Source organism: Populus alba, chromosome 14 (genome assembly GCF_005239225.2).
Source record: "Populus alba chromosome 14, ASM523922v2, whole genome shotgun sequence".
NCBI classification, from domain to species: Eukaryota; Viridiplantae; Streptophyta; class Magnoliopsida; order Malpighiales; family Salicaceae; genus Populus; species Populus alba.
In genome coordinates, this window is record NC_133297.1 from 6,062,912 (window position 1) to 6,078,897 (window position 15,986).

At 32.7% G+C, this 15,986-nt stretch overlaps 2 protein-coding genes across 7 annotated transcripts; both read right to left on the bottom strand.

Moving 5' to 3' along the window:
* Positions 1-1,571: 1,571 nt before the first annotated feature.
* LOC118041933 (uncharacterized) lies at positions 1,572-5,219 on the bottom strand. 3 transcript variants are annotated; one of them, XM_073404661.1, is made up of 4 exons: positions 4,909-5,219; positions 4,669-4,816; positions 4,425-4,487; positions 1,572-3,486 (listed from the first exon to the last, which is right to left on the bottom strand). In XM_073404661.1, the coding sequence occupies exon 4, from the start codon at positions 3,438-3,440 to the stop codon at positions 1,758-1,760; it is 1,683 nt and encodes a 560-aa protein (XP_073260762.1). In that variant the 5' UTR covers positions 3,441-3,486; positions 4,425-4,487; positions 4,669-4,816; positions 4,909-5,219; the 3' UTR covers positions 1,572-1,757. The 3 variants fall into 3 exon arrangements, with proteins under 3 accessions (XP_073260762.1, XP_073260761.1, XP_034905333.1); XM_073404660.1 differs by having other exon boundaries at positions 4,669-4,827; XM_035049442.2 differs by lacking the exons at positions 4,425-4,487; positions 4,669-4,816; positions 4,909-5,219 and adding an exon at positions 3,990-4,382.
* Positions 5,220-11,777: 6,558 nt separating this feature from the next.
* LOC118041932 (serine/arginine-rich splicing factor RS41-like) lies at positions 11,778-15,386 on the bottom strand. 4 transcript variants are annotated; one of them, XM_035049438.2, is made up of 6 exons: positions 15,227-15,386; positions 15,003-15,131; positions 13,486-13,598; positions 12,807-13,042; positions 12,196-12,453; positions 11,778-12,068 (listed from the first exon to the last, which is right to left on the bottom strand). In XM_035049438.2, exons 2-6 carry the CDS (start codon positions 15,106-15,108, stop codon positions 12,032-12,034), a joined length of 750 nt encoding a protein of 249 aa, XP_034905329.1. In that variant the 5' UTR covers positions 15,109-15,131; positions 15,227-15,386; the 3' UTR covers positions 11,778-12,031. The 4 variants fall into 4 exon arrangements, with proteins under 4 accessions (XP_034905329.1, XP_073260337.1, XP_073260338.1 ...); XM_073404236.1 differs by lacking the exon at positions 15,227-15,386 and adding an exon at positions 13,761-14,028 and having other exon boundaries at positions 15,003-15,150; XM_073404237.1 differs by lacking the exon at positions 15,227-15,386 and adding an exon at positions 13,761-13,817 and having other exon boundaries at positions 15,003-15,133.
* Positions 15,387-15,986: the final 600 nt, after the last annotated feature.

Below are 15,986 nucleotides of genomic sequence, written 5' to 3' on the forward strand. Positions count from 1 at the left end.
CGAGGACAATATACTAGCCCACTGATCTTTTGTTGGGCTTTTAGAGGATTTTTGGTGATAATGATGTCCATCTTTTTCCCGTTTTAGAGAAGACAATGGTGAAAAAGATTTGTTAATTTTTTTTTTAATTATTTTAATTCATTGATATTAAAATAAATATTAAAAAAAATTATTTTGATATATTTTTAAATAAAAAATATTTTAAAAAACAATCTTAAACATATTTTTAAATTCTCCTTAAATGAATGATATTTTCAACTTCTACCTTCCTAGAAGAGTTTAGATATAAAATAACTTTTTTTTTGTCTTAATATTAAAAAAAATATATCATCAGATCAGCTTTCAAATATTGGAATTAGGTCAGAATCTAAAATTAAATCAAAAGTAGAGGGAAAAAAGTGTATTTTAAAAAATTAAAAAAATATTATTTTAATATATTTCTAAATAAAAAATATCTTAAAAAATAACCCCAATTATATTATTCTAATTAATTTGAAACCGATGGATGCTTAGAGTAGAGAATGGTAACATGGCGGCGGGGCTAAGAACTGAGCGCCTTGAGCCTGTAACCAACAGTATATCTTCAACGAGGTCATGTTTATGTCATCAAGTTTGCCAGTGCATTGCCAGCTAGCACAAACGGAAACAGAAACGAAGTCTTGGAAATCTTTTACCAGAGGTGAGATCTTTGGCTGCGTTCATATCTTCTACGATTAGGTTGTGATTGCAGACTACAAATCACATAAAACAAAAGGGTAGGCCTTGCCTTTTCGTTTCATGGACTATTCAAATCTGCAATAGTTGGTTCTGTTGAACGCACTACTTTTCAGATCTAACACCGCAAAATTAATTGAAACCAAGTTTTATCCATGGTTAAATTACAAATTCCGTCTAAGTTTTGACCCGAATCAAAACCCAGATAACATACTAAACAGGTCAACTAAAACTATCATTTTAGTAAAAATAAAATGCAGTTCGTAAAAAAACTCAGACCAAGCTAATCTTCAGGTCAACAAGTTACTAGGTTGTCTGGTTTTATAACTATAATTGTACAAGCTTCAGTGGTAAGATGGCACTGCTTGCTAGTATGTATTTACAGCTCTATTCACTAAGCACAATAGCTGGGCACAAGGAGGCATCATTATCATTTCCTAACCACTGAAAGTAGAAGGGTTTATTCAACATGTTTTCTTTGAATCCTCGACACCAGAGTAGTTAGTGGATGGCAGCGCAAAATAAAATAAACAAAGAATTCTGAAGCTTATCAGCAGCATTCACTTGCAACTTGCATACAACATGGCATTGCAAAGATGAAAATATTTTTGCTTTTCGAAGAGATGTTTAAGAAACAGTGATACCGTAGTTTTTTAAAATAACTTTTGCTTTAAAATTTAAATATTTTTTAAAAATTATTTCTTACATCATTACACTTGAAATGATCTGCGCCTAGGGCATAAAGATCTCTGATCAATCCAAGCACGCAGATAAATGGCGAAACAGAAAGGAGAAGACATGGGGCCAGAAATATGATTGCAACAGCGCTGTCCACGTGCAAAATATGAAAGCTAGAATAAGGTAAAGAAGCTGCATTCTTATATATTTTTATAAATAGAACATTAACTGCATAGATTAGCCACACTCTTGAGTGCCCCAGCTTGTCGTTGACTAGTTTGTTTCATACAGAAAATGAAACACTGAATAGATGAAGGAAAAGGGGGAAGAGGAGTTATCATACAAAAGTAGATTTTCGTTTCTCTTTATTTCTTGCTGAACAAACTTCTTAATTTTCCTCTTTCTAGTCGCTCAAGTAGCTTCTTTGAGCCCGGGATGTCCATCTCAGTAAGCTTCTTGAGATATCCAATTGCTCCATATGAGATCATCAACTTCTTACATTTCTTAGTCGAAGCAAGGGATGCAAGGGAAGCCACAGCATACTTCTTTGCAGTGTTCTGTGGGATTGGATCAAGCAATTGCACTAGATTTGGCACACTTTTATCATCCCTTTTAACTACTCTTCGATTCTGTGAAAGGGACACCAAACTCGAGATTGCTTGTGCAGAAACCTCTCTAACACTGTTTGATTTAGCCTCGAGTAATTTGATAAGAAGAGGGATGCACCCAGCTTCCCCCACTAATTTTTTCATCTCTGCTGATGTGCAAACCCTGCAAATTGCAGATGCAGCAGCTTGCTGGGCACCCAGTGATCCAGACTTGAGCACGTGAACCAAACGGGGGAGGAAACCATAAGATATCAGCATTTCTGTAGAAACTGAGCTAACCAAATTCCTTAATGCCCCGACTGCAGATTCTTGGGGTAGTGGACCATCAAGATATACCAATAGGCTTCGAATTCCGCCTTCCGAAACAACAGCTCTTTTCAGATTGTCATTGCTGGCAGTGAGATTCTGCAAGCATTCTGCTGCATATTCTTTTGATCCCAGTAAAATCCCGCAGTCTAGGAGATTGATCATTACCTTCACGATTCCCTCTTCTGCTAAATTTTGCCGAACCTCAGGGACAGCTGAGATATTCTTCAATGTGCAAGCAGCAGCAGCCTGTGATACAGAATCACCAGTTCGACAGATCTCAATCAGTGGTCGAATCCCACCATGACCAACAATTGCCCTGGCTGTTTCTGCTGACATCGACAATCTCTGGAGAGAAATTGTAGCCTTCTCTTTACCCACCGTGCTACCTGACTCAACAAGCCTTATGAGAGGTGCCAGAAGACCCTCTGAAACAAGCCAATTCTCACAGCTTCCAGATTCTGCAAGTGAGCAGATTACAGTAACAGTCTTTTCTCGAATACGAGGAGAAGTTGCTGTTAACAACTGGACTAAAGCAGCAATGTTGCTCCGCCCCAAAACAGCTAAAACAGCCTTCTCATCCTCTTTCATGACCTCAACAAGTGTATCAAGTGCTCTGTGCTTCGCCTCCAAGTGCCCAATCTGAAGCCGGGCAAGCAATTCCCTTGTATTGCTGTGAATAGCAGCCTCAGGTTCTGTTGATGAGCTAGCCACAGCTAAAGGCAAAGTAGCCTCGCCAAGCACCCCAGTCTTAATCAAAAGCCCACAGTCTCGTAAATTCAAATCCAATTTACCAGATAACGCATCAAGATCACTCTGCATCCTCAGCTTACCCCCATAATTCTCACCCATGCACAAGCCTGCCAGTTCAATTGCTTCTTTGAGCGTCTTTGACACAACCTGCAATTGCTCCTTGCAAAGAGCATTCTTGGAGAAGCAAGGGTGGCTAGACAAGTCTGATAAACGCGATGGGATCTGCTCCAGCTTGGAAATTATCATCTTCCATCTACCAGGAAAGCCCTTCACCTCCCTGGCCTTGTCAAGGGCCACAGGAACAAGCTCTTGCGCATGAGATAACCAGTCTTCAACTGATTGAATATCAACCAAAACTTCTTTCCCTCTATCTTCCACCATGATTTCTAATGTGTATGGATCAAATTGGTTACCAGAGCTGCAACAACTGAATTAAAAAGAAAACCAAACCTTAAGGCGATGGATGACCTGGGTGTTAAGAAATGAGAATGGAAATGATATTTGCACAGAAAATTCAAAGGCAGTGGAGCAGTTACAACCATCATACATAAATTATAAACCAAGGCTACTGGTCTTTTAAAATAAACCACAAATAAAAAAACAAATAAGCCAACATCAAGAGCCTTGAGAATCTTGTATGATCGCACAAAGTCTGTTTCACTGAAAACAAGACCTGACCAACCAAATCAAAGTACCCTTGAAGATGCTCCAGCGAGTCATTTCCGTAGCTTTTTAAGAGGTCATTAAACGTCAACCAAAACTAAACCAAATTAAAGCATATCCCACAAAATAATAAACACAAAACTGTTCTAATTTATTATGGATCGAATCATGAAAATGAAAGAACCTATTTTTTAACGACTAAAAAATATAGCCGTCCTTTTAAGACATAGCATTATGCAAATACCAAAACACCCTTTTGAGTATCACCTTAAGCTATACAACTACCGCTGGATTGAGTGGAAGAAAGTAGTGGTGGTTGTCAAGGGTATACTGGGAAGTGAAGAAAAAAAATCTGAAACTTTACTTTTCAACCATGAAGAAGGTAGAACATGGGTATCAGATTTATCTTCTAAGCTTTGTTAAGGTGATCTTGATAGATATCCAATGGTCAAGATTTCAGAGAAAGTGGATTCTTGGCTGTGTATTGCCATTTTTATCCTCGTAGATAGAGCTAGCTAGCTGGTTGAGAGAGTGAAGAAAGAGACTTTCCTTTGAAGAGAAGGTACAAGTCTCTATCTACAGTTGTGATATACATCAAGTGTATTTAAATTCTTCAAGATATTATAATCAATAGACCAACCGCACTATGAATTTGTTTTTATTTAGAAAAAAATCCAAATCAATAAATGCAAAAATATATACCTCAATTTGCCTTGACCTTCGTCAACATTCAAAGACCTCTGCAATTCAAAGCCCTTCCTGTTTCTACAAGAACAATATAATACAGTAAGATAATCGAACCATCAAATATGAGAATTGACGGATTTTTAGAAACCAAATAAGAGAACCCAGTAAGAAAAAAGTAAAGGGGCAAAAAAAAAAGATCTCTTCTTTTTTTTCTGAAGAGGATCATAAAAGGCAAACAAAATCCACTCCTAGAACCAACCTTCAAGCCTCGGGAATCAGAACTTATCATTTCTTTCCAGAAAGCAACAACCCACCGTGTAGCTTGATCTTCAAACTTTTCTCCCCTTTTCTCTCTCAGTTGAAACACGAACTCAAAGCAAGCACGATATCTGCCTTCAAGACTCAAACTTTGTGCAAGCTAGAATTAAGTAGTGCCTCCAGAATGAGCAATGAAAACAGGTTTTTTATTAAAAAACAAAAGAAACCCAATAACACTTGCCAGAAATGAGAAATGCCCAGAATTCGCTTTTGTTTGAATATAGAAAAACCGACATCAAACGGTCGAAATCAGTGTAAAAAACAAATAAAAAAGAAAAAACCAAGAAACTAAGCAGGTCAAGTTTGAATGAACACACTAGCAGACACGAGAGAACATGATAAATATAGTAATCACGGTCACATTCAAAAATCAAACTCTCTCTCTCACCAGAACTGTTTCTCTCTCTATGCTACTGGTAAATTTTTAGAAGCAAAATGTGTCAGTCACCCTGTCTGCTAAAAAAACATTATTTTACGTAGTACTTTCACAGGGAGAGGGGGGGGGGGGGTGTTTTGTTGGGGTGTACATTATAGTTAATTTATGTCATTTCAAAATAGTTATTAGGCTGGTCCCTCAAAATATGTAATTTACATATCTATCCTTGAGTTGCGTTAATTGCTTAAAGTTTCAACTTCCAACTAATGGAAAGACGGGGAGGTTACACGGGAGATTATTTTTGTTGTTTTTTTAAATATTTTTTATTTAAAATATATTAAAATAATATTATTTTTATTTATTAAAAATTATTTTTGATATTAACATATTAAAATAATTTAAAGATATTAAAAATATTTTAATTTAAAATAAATAAATAAAAATTTAAGAACATTCTCTAACAAAACAAGGGTTTAAAAATGAAAATAATATATTTTGTAGCATTCCTTCCCACAACATGCCAAAAAACATCGTTTCATGATTAATAAAAACATTGTCTTGCCCATAGTTTAGGGTGAGTTTTAGAGAATCTCGTGTTCTTAAGAGGTTTTGCATTACCCCAACAAGGATTATAAAAAGATTTTTAATATTGGGCAACTTCTGTTTTAATTATATAAAAAATATGTGGTTAGTTAAATAATTATAAAAAAAAATATATGAGGTTAGTTAAATAATTTGTTATTTTTTTACTGAATTTCATATATAATCATGTTTTCAATTTTAATTTTATAGATGCAATAATTTTATTTTAATTAATGTAAACTTGTTTCTTATTTATTTTACATGCAAAAATTTATCTCATAATAATTTTAATCAAACACATATATTTTTAAAAAACTGCAGCTAAAAGTGTTTTTCTAAGAAGTTGTTTTGCATTTGAAATTGTATTTGAGTACATTTTAAAAATGCATTTGGCTTTAAAAAAAACATTAATTTAATTTTTATAGTGTTTTTCGATAATTTTGATATATTTATATTAAAAATAAAAAAAAAAAATTTTGATGTACTTTTAAGCAAAAAAATTCTTGCATCTCAATACAAAACACACACTTAAACCTGTTTTTTTATAAAAACAATTGCAAAAGCTATATAATAACAAACACACATCTAGAAAGTGTTTGTTATTGTAGTGTGACCATGATTTTCAAATAATTTGAAATTTTTTTGTTTCAAATTAATATTTTGGTATTTTTGGATTGTTTTGATATGTTGATGTTAAAAATAAATTTTAAAAAATAAAAAATATATATTATTTTAAAATAAAATAACATTTTAAAAAGTAACAAATCCACAATGAGAAACATACCTGAGACCATATGGAACTGATTTATTAACATGTCAAACTAATAGGGACTAAATCAGAGTTTACTCTTTGACAAGAGAGGGATGGTTACTTGTCGAGCATGATTGATGGATCCTGTGGTTATGATTCGTTTTGAAACAGGGCATTCGACCGTTGAGATGCGGGTGGAATTTGAATGTGTTTTTATTCTTAGGAAATTTTTATCTAGGTTATCGAGGGGTTGATGATGATGTGGCGAGAGTCTTAAGCGTGTGAGATAGGGACGTGTAATAACTAATAAGTGGTCTTCTACGGTTGATATTAGCGGCACGTGTTAAGTACACGGATGATGTGGGGGCTACAGGGTAGAATTACCAATATGCACTTCAAGTGGATCAAGAAATACAAAGAAACCAAATGTATTTGAATCTGGGGGAACTCGATGATGGACCCATTAATGTTTTCTTATATATCAATCTTGAAATAATAGTGTATGATGTTTTTAAAGATTTTTTTAGTTTTATTTCTATATAAGTATATTAAAATTAATAGAAAATATATTAATTTAAATATTTTTTAAAGTTAAAAATACTTTAAAAAAACACAAAAAAACATGAAAAAAAAAATTGCGTCTAACACTCTCTTCATAATATTTCTCTTGGTTGGTGTGTTATTCATATTATATTGAACGGTAACCTAACTTTAAAACCACTTATCTTTTATTTGAATTCATAAATATTCGAAATTGAAATAATAAAAAAAATGTATCCAGAAACAAGGTTGATTAGATATCCTATCTTTTATTTATAGGAATTTTTTTTTTTATTCGAAATTGTTTTTTTTTTTTAAAAAAAAAACAAGGTTGATTAAAATGTATCTTTTATTTTTGCATACTATCTTGATGTTGAGAATAAATTTCTTATTTATTTTTATGTATTTTATTTGCAAAAAAAGTTTAGGCTGGTCCTCGCAAAAGTTCAAAGTACCAGGTATTGCGTTTCAAACGGTGTTTTGCCTGAATTCAATTTTTTTTTTTTGTTAAAATTGAGTTTGGTTTGTACTTTTTGGATCGTTTTGATGTGCTGATGTTAAAAATAATTTTTAAAAAATGAAAAAACATCATTGACATGTATTTCAGCACGAAAAGCTATTTGAAAAGCAACCGTTATCACATTGCCAAACACGCTCTAAACTCGAGCAGCCACGGACGAGATGATTACCAGAAGCATGTTGACAGCTATATTCAAATTTCTTGCTGAAAAAAGCTATGTTCAAAGAATTGCAATAAATTAATGGATCGTTACGTGCTGGGACTGTTTTCATACTTGTTTATCCTATCTTGACATGATGAGGATATATATATCATTAGCTTCAACTCCTGCCTAACACCACACTCACCAATCTATAATAAGTATTGTTTTAAAATATTTTTGATAAATTAACTTATAATTTAAGAGTTGGATCAAGTTGAGTTTAAAAAATCAATTTAAATAGAATTGATCTAGTATAATTTTATTAGTTTGAGTATAATCTACTCAAAATTTCTTATAAGTATTATTTTAAAGCCAAACTTGATGAGCTAATTTATAATTTAAAAACTAGATTTTAGGAAATTAATTGAGATATGATTGATTTAATATAATTTGATCTACGGATCATCTATTCAAAATTTATTGATTTTTTTTATATTTAAATTGATTTTATTCTTATTTTTTTTATAAAATTAAAATTTTTTTTATTGTTATGGGTCAACTCACTTATACATGATGTGTGATTTATTGTAGTTCATGTTTAAAAACTATTGTCATGAACTTGAGTTCACCGAGTCTCAATACCATGTGTATATACAACGATCCATTGAAATGTCAAAATTAACCCCATTCATCTGTGTTATCCATAAAGCACCGACAACAAGCCTATGGTAATTTTATTATTATCTTGGTTGTATTTAAAATTACAGTGTAATGTGTTTTTTAAAATATATTTTTTAATGTATTAAGATAATATTTGCTTTAATATTTTTTATTTTTTTAAAATTCACCACATTAAAATGATTATAAAAAATCTAAACAATATTAATTTAATTTTTAAAGAAAATTAAAAATGAAAAAAAAAAAAAATACTGTCCAACAACGCTGCCAAACAACACTCCTCACGTGTGCACCTTCCAGCAAAATCTGAAATAGAAATTAGCATCTTAAGATGTCACGTCTTGACTAAAAATGCGATATTGAGGGCAAACATGAAAGTGAAAAGTGTCATCGTCAGATAGTCTAGAGAATCCGATTTCACTATCTTCTCGCTGCGAGAATATAAATGTTTTCCTCTGAGCTGTAACCGGGAGCGAATTTTTTTTTTTAATGTCTTGCAAAAATATTTTTATTTAAATATTTTTTTTATGATTTTATTAACTATTTTAATATATTTTTAAATAATAAAATTATTTTAAAATATGAGAGACCGTTTCAATCGCGTTCCCTCAAAATTTTTTTTTTTTATTATTTTACTAAAAAATATTTTTTTATATATTTTCATATTGTTTTTATGAGCTAGTTTTAAAAATAATTTGTTTAAAATAAAAAATATTATTTTAATGTATTTTAAAATAAAAAACACTTTAAATCGTAAGCACGACTAATTCTAGACAAGTTCTAAATCAAACCAGAAAAAGGAAAAATAATCAGATTAATCGAATATTTTTTAAAATCATAATTAATGTAAAACATATGTTTTCATCATAGAATTCTACGAACAGAGCTTTGTTAACCAACTTGACCGTTAAGCACAGTGCATGACAAAAGTAACGCAGCAGCAAAAATGGTTGCATTCCATCAATTGAAGTTCAAATATTTTACCTGATAGGGAAATCATTACTTGTCAACGAGAACATCCCCACACATGCTAAACAAAGATTTTAAAATCTATAAATAAGACTAGATTATTAAAGCGTGCGTTTATCATTGTCTTGCATAGTAACTTTTTCAAGGTTTTTTTTTTAAATATATAAAAATATTTTTTTAATTTTTGATAAGAACACATAAAAATTATCAGAAAATACTGGAAAAAACAGTAATTTAATTTATTTTCAAGTTAAATATATTTTTAAAATACATGGTTGCAAACACAAAAATAAATTACCCCCATGAAGAGAATGATTTCCTAATTTCAAAATCTAGCAATAGCAATAGAAGCAAGTACCGTATAATTGCCTCTTGAATGGCAAGGGCGAGTTAACCAAGACGCGTGGATGCGTCCTTGGAACGTGACGCTGTTTGTGTGTCGGCTTTATACAATTTTTCGGGCTTCGCATTCGCAAAATCGTGTGGCTTCTGTCCCCACCGTCCTTGGCTAGCCTGTTTGTGCTGCGACGCCGTGTTTTTTCTTTCAAAAAAACATTTATATTAATTATTTATATATATATTTAGATGTTAAAAATAAATTTTAAAAATAAAAAATATTATTTTAGCATATTTTAAAGTAAAAAAACCAGTTTATAAAACAACCATGCGATGAAATTACCGAACACTACCTTAAAAACACCTGTACACATTGCCTCCGCAGATCACATCGTGCTTCTTTTAAAACCCCTGCTCTTGTCTGAATCTACGCACAAAAAAACAGTAATTTTAACTAGGTTGTGAGGGCTGAGATGTAGAAATCTAAAAGACAGTAATCTTAGCATGATTACCTTGAAAAGATAGATTTAGTTTCAACTTATAGCAACCGAGATTATGATAGTTGAAGTAGTTATGGAATGATAAGCGTGATGTGAATCCCATCAACGCCAACAACTCCATGATCACATAATTTTAATATATTTTGATGTATTAATATGAAAAATAATTTTTTAAAAGTAAAATAATTTTATTTTATTTTTTTAACAGGAAAGAAGAGGTAGGTAGGCCAGCCACATCCCGATAAAAAAAGGGTATCTTTCTCACGTCATGTGTAGAGTGCCTGCATTCGAAACAGAGATTCTTGGCTTTAGATGAAAGAATGCCGACGGATGCTTTCAAGAGACCACAGAGTTACAGTTATTTGGTTGTGTAATTATGATTGTCTTTTAAATAAAATTTATATTAAAATATATATTAAATAAAATTATTTTTTATATTAACATATTAAAATGATTTAAAAATATTAAAAATATATTAATTTAAAATTAATAAAAAAAAATCAAAATTTTTTTTAAATACTTTTAAAATATAAAAACAAATAAGCCAAATGCTTCTAGTTGTTTCTCACAGAAAAAAACAAAAAAAGGGGACTTGACATGAATAATTACAGAACCTCCACGCAAATGCAAGGAAGCCACATTAAAGTCTTCTTATATTCTGTTGATCTTTAACTAATAATGCCCTGTAAGGATATATTCCATGCATGCATTAAAGTCTTGTATTCCGTCGCATTAAAGCATACAGTAAAATTCTTTACGTTTTATACATAAATATTCTGTCCCATTAAAGCATACAGTGAAAATATTTTTTTAAAATATCTAAAAACAAAAAATATTCTAAACACCTCATTGGAGGGCAGCAAGCAATCAAAGCCTGCTCGTGGAAAACGGAGTGTATAAACTATGATCATAAAAACCCCGGCAAAAGACAAAAAAGAGAGGAGAGGAAGAGAAAGATCGAACCAAAGCAGGCTTGATTTCCAAGATTGGTGGAGTCCAATGCAGTAAAATCAGTTTGCTCGGGAACAAATTTTGGTGGATTTCTGCTGACCGGGTTTGACAGCTTCCAGAAACCTATTTTATCACTTAGACAATCGCCACAAGAAACATAAGACAACTTCATTCTTGAAAACAAAAACATAGGCAAATTTAAACTTTCAAATATTTGCATGCAGAGCGAAGTCCACAAAAACCCACAACTCTGACATTTTGTAAGCTTGACTGCTTGTCATTGAACAAAGGTCCAATGATTTGTGTGTAAATTGCCTTAAAGACGATTTCTCAGACCAAAAGTGGAAACTGTTTTTCTCCAAGGACAGGGATAACAACAGCAACAATGGTAGATAATTACATTTACAAACAATAGCTCTCAAACTTTTACTCGAAATTCAGCACTTCGTCCTAGCTTTATTTGCGATCAACAATACCAATGTTGCCCACATCCAAAACCCCAGTAGAACCAAGAATTTAAACTTGAGAAAAATATTTCGGTAATGTTTGATATTGTAATAATTATTATTTTTTTAAAGTTTTTTTTTATCAAAATGATAATAAAATGAAAATAAAAAAAAAAATTTGAAGATTTTTTTTTTCTTTTTTGAAAAGCATGGAATGACCAAAGAAGATCTAAATACAAAACCTCACATACCTTGTCAATAAACAAAACAAAAAAAAATTCAATTTTTTTGAAAAGCATGGAATCAGAGTCTAAATACAAAACCTCACAACCCATGTCAATACACAAGAAGCCTCTAGAGTTAACCGAATCAACAGAATATCAATATTAAAATCATTGTCTTAAAAAAAAAATAGTCATTGATACAAAATGCACATTAACGGAGTAGCCCAGCTACGTGTGGTGACTAGTCGACAGATAGAAAAGGACAGACTGTCGAACCTTCTGCTGTATCTCAAGAACGAGACCTTTCTCGAGATGGTGGGGTACGGCTGCATTGAAAATAATAGGGTCAAAATGCTTGTAAACATAGCATATTCACATGTTACATTGTTGAAAATTAGAAAGTGAGCACAAAGCCAAAATAACAGAGAATTGCTAGTTGAAAATAATATAAACCTGCGATATCTTTCATTTTCAGGACTTTCAGCTTTATCGTAATTGTGATTTCCTCTTGATTCAGGTCTGGAATTTGTATTTGATCCATGGCCGTAGTCCGGGCTACCCCTATCTCTACGATATGGACTCGGGGATCGTCCACGATCGTAGTTTCTGTCAGGAGATCTGTCACGATCTCTTCTCTCAGGACTGTGACCATTCCTTCTTTCATCATCTCGAGCAGCATATTCCACCGAAATGACCCGATCCATGAACTTGCTGCACCACAGTATCAAAAAAGAAACCACAAAAATAAGAAGAGGTTTTTGACAAAAAATTCTTAAGCCGGTAAAAGTGAGAACGTTATTGGGAGTTTGGAAGAACTTTTAAATGAAAACACTTGATATGGCCATTTAATGGATTTTCAGGACTGTCTCACAAATTGAACAATAAGATATTGCACCGAAGCATATTAAACTTGGTCAAAGTAGCTTGTTTTAAACCCAGAAAACACAAGTACTAACACAACAACTTAATCACATTTTGTTTTAGTGACAATCAGTTAGACACTGTTTGAACAGAGTTACTAAAAGAGACTTTAATCAGCTAGAGTATTTATAAGAAAAAACAACCTCATGTCAGTTGCCTCCAATGCCTTGGTAGCATCTTCCTGTAATTCATACTGAACGAATGCAAAATTTCTCCTAATCCTTGTGCTCAATATTTTTCCATGAGGATCGAAGTGCCTCTCCAGATCCCTAGTTCGGGTATGAACTGGATCAAAATTAATGACAAACAAAGTTTTTGATGGAGTCGTGTTAGTCGATGATCTTCTTGAACCAGCAGGCCTTCTACTTTCACGTTCTTGCTGCAACGCATAATTTTGGGTGATTGATTAATTATAAAAAAAGGACAACCATGTATATATGAAGTCAATACATTTTCCCCATTAAACATGGAAACTAATCCTCGAAAAAGTAAAGAAAAACAAACAGAAGCAATTGCAAGAGTTGCACACTCATGGAGGGAGGATGGGAGAATGGGGGTAAGAGGATTAGCTAAAATTTTCATAAATATATTAAATATCAAGTTAGGCCTGGTCTTCTTATGTGCAAGCCAGAAATTGAGATTTTTAACACCACAGGCTCACAAACTTACATATAAAGGTCATGTTTAATACCCATACATATAGTGTGTCTGTCTGAACACATAGATGAATGGAGCCAATATACACTAAAGATATGGAATGCCAGTTATTAAGAAACAATTAGACTCCATGGCTTACACACCTCAAGTAACTACCAAACCTACCTTAGTCCACTCAACACGAAGACGGCGCCCTTTTCTCCCAAATTCAGCTTGGTCAAGCCTACGGATAGCATCCTCAGCATCTCTTTCATCCTCCATATAGACAAAAGCAAATCCTACAAAACCAGAATGTTAACGAACCAGGAAAAAACAGTTACAACCCAGAAGAAGCATCATCCTGAGTCATGCATCCTCTAATGGAGACATTATACATTATGAGGAAATCTCATCTAATTTAGTTTTTTGTTTTTAAGAAAAAAATAGATACAAAAGAAGACCTGTTGGGCGGTAATAGGACACCTGCCACTGGCTTTGAGATCATCATGATTTCTATGCTGAAAGATTCCAAAATTAGAACATTGACCAAAACTCATGAGGAAATTAAGGCAATGGTGTCTCAGGGAATGAAGGATGACAGTTCCGTGGTGGATCAGGTTGGTTCTTGTGGAAAAAAGACATGAAGAAGATGATGCTTGAAAATATGCCACAAAAAGAAATGCAGAGGAGCATATCCAACCAAGAAGAGCATAGACATTCCAAGTAATCCTGCGTCAAAGAAATCTTTGAGTAAATGGGTTCACACACCAAAGAAAAAGGTGTTGATTTCTCCATTGAAAATAATACATATACATCTCAAAATAATTATTTCCAATGAACAAATCGACCCTTAAAATATGAGCTGACAGCTTTCCCTAACAGCTATAGAACTAATAAATGGCATGATTTTTTTTTTTAAAAAAGGTAAAATAATCTCATTTTCAAGTGCATTTAACTTTCAGCCAAGAGGAAAGTTTCTTGGTGTCAAAGTGCCAAGTAGATATCAAAATCTAGAATTCAAAGTCATACCACACATCTTTTGGACTCGTGCACTATTTACACAAGGAAAATAAAATCAGCTAAATTCCCAACTGGATGTCCAAGTGATGGAACATTAGCCCTATCACAATTGTCACAGCACATCTAAATGCAGCAAAAGTGGTCGACTATCTAGTGTGCCATTACACATGGTGAATACTGCTTAGGGTGCTCATGGTAAATACAGATTATGACATAGGTAGATCTACAAAGACAAAACTAACTTGCCCCAGCTCCATCTTCCAACTTACTTTCTTCAAAAGAATCTCAGAAATCCGTATACTCCAGAGATCTTTCCGTTAGGCCAAGATAGGCATCTATCTAGCTAGCAATAGGATGGAATCCAAGTTGTTCAATGCCTCATGTAGCCAGTCAAAAGGATCATTACGCCTTATGTTGTTTCTGGCAACTTTGCTATGATCAAAGTGGGAAACACAAGTAAATGCATTCCAATCAACAGCTTACAAACAGATTCTTATATACCCTAGTTTCTGAATTCACAAGGTTCAATGGGTCGAGTGGCCAGTCGAGAGGACCATTAACACAAGTAAATAACATCCCAAAAACAGCTTGTAAAATGCACCACTAACTTTAATTTTAGATTAATCCTGAGACAGAGACATTATATTAAAAAAAAAAACTAAAAGAAGGAAATATTGACTAACCAGACTTCATATCCACCCTATCAATTTTCCCATATCTTTTAAAAAGACGCTCCAAATCAGACTGCCGCGCGTCATAATCAAGATTCCCGCAAAATATAGCCTTCATTCTCCTCGTTAACTCCAGAAAACCTTACCATCCAAAGCCAAAAAAGAAGATATTAACAAATAGTAATACAGAATCAGGCAATTCTCGAATTAGAGTAAGAAAGGTAGCAAGAGAGTGCCTTGTTGTCTTTGCGAGGGGGACAGAATCACAGAAGAGAAACCCTTGGCAGGCGTAACTGTACGAACTGCAAATCAGAAATTGAAGACAAGACCGACACCGGATAGTGTCAAGGCCACTAAATGGTAAGGATACGACAACGTTTATGTCGGAATATGGCGTCATCTTCTCTCTTTTTAAGTTTTTATAGGTTTCTCTTAATTGGACAGAGAAAATGTCTTGTGGGTTATAAGCAAGCTAGTTTCAACTAGGGCCCAAGCCCGAAAGGTGAAACTGACCATTATGCGGATAAGTGGGCCCAAAATTAACCAATTTGAAATCTATAATTTTTTTTAGCATTGAAATTTCCTGATAGTTTTTATGTTCACGCTTAGAAAAAATAATTTGTTGATTAGCAACGTCTATTATTCTTTTTAGGTTTTAATTAAATTTTTTTTATAATCAAAATTAATTTGGATCTCAACTATCTTTTCTTAGGGGCAAGCTTTATACTCGGAATCTCAAAATGTATTTAAGTCTTATTTATTTTTGTGTTTTAAAAATATATTTTAAAAAATTTAAATTTTTTAATTTTTTTTATTTTAAATTAATATTTTTTTAGTATTTTCAGATCATTTTGATGTGATGATATAAAAATAATTTTTTAAAAATATAAAAAATATTATTTTAAATATATTTTAAATAAAAAATTATTTAAAAATATAATCACTACCATATTTTTAAATACTCCCTTGATCATATACTAGAAAAGCACCTCTTTG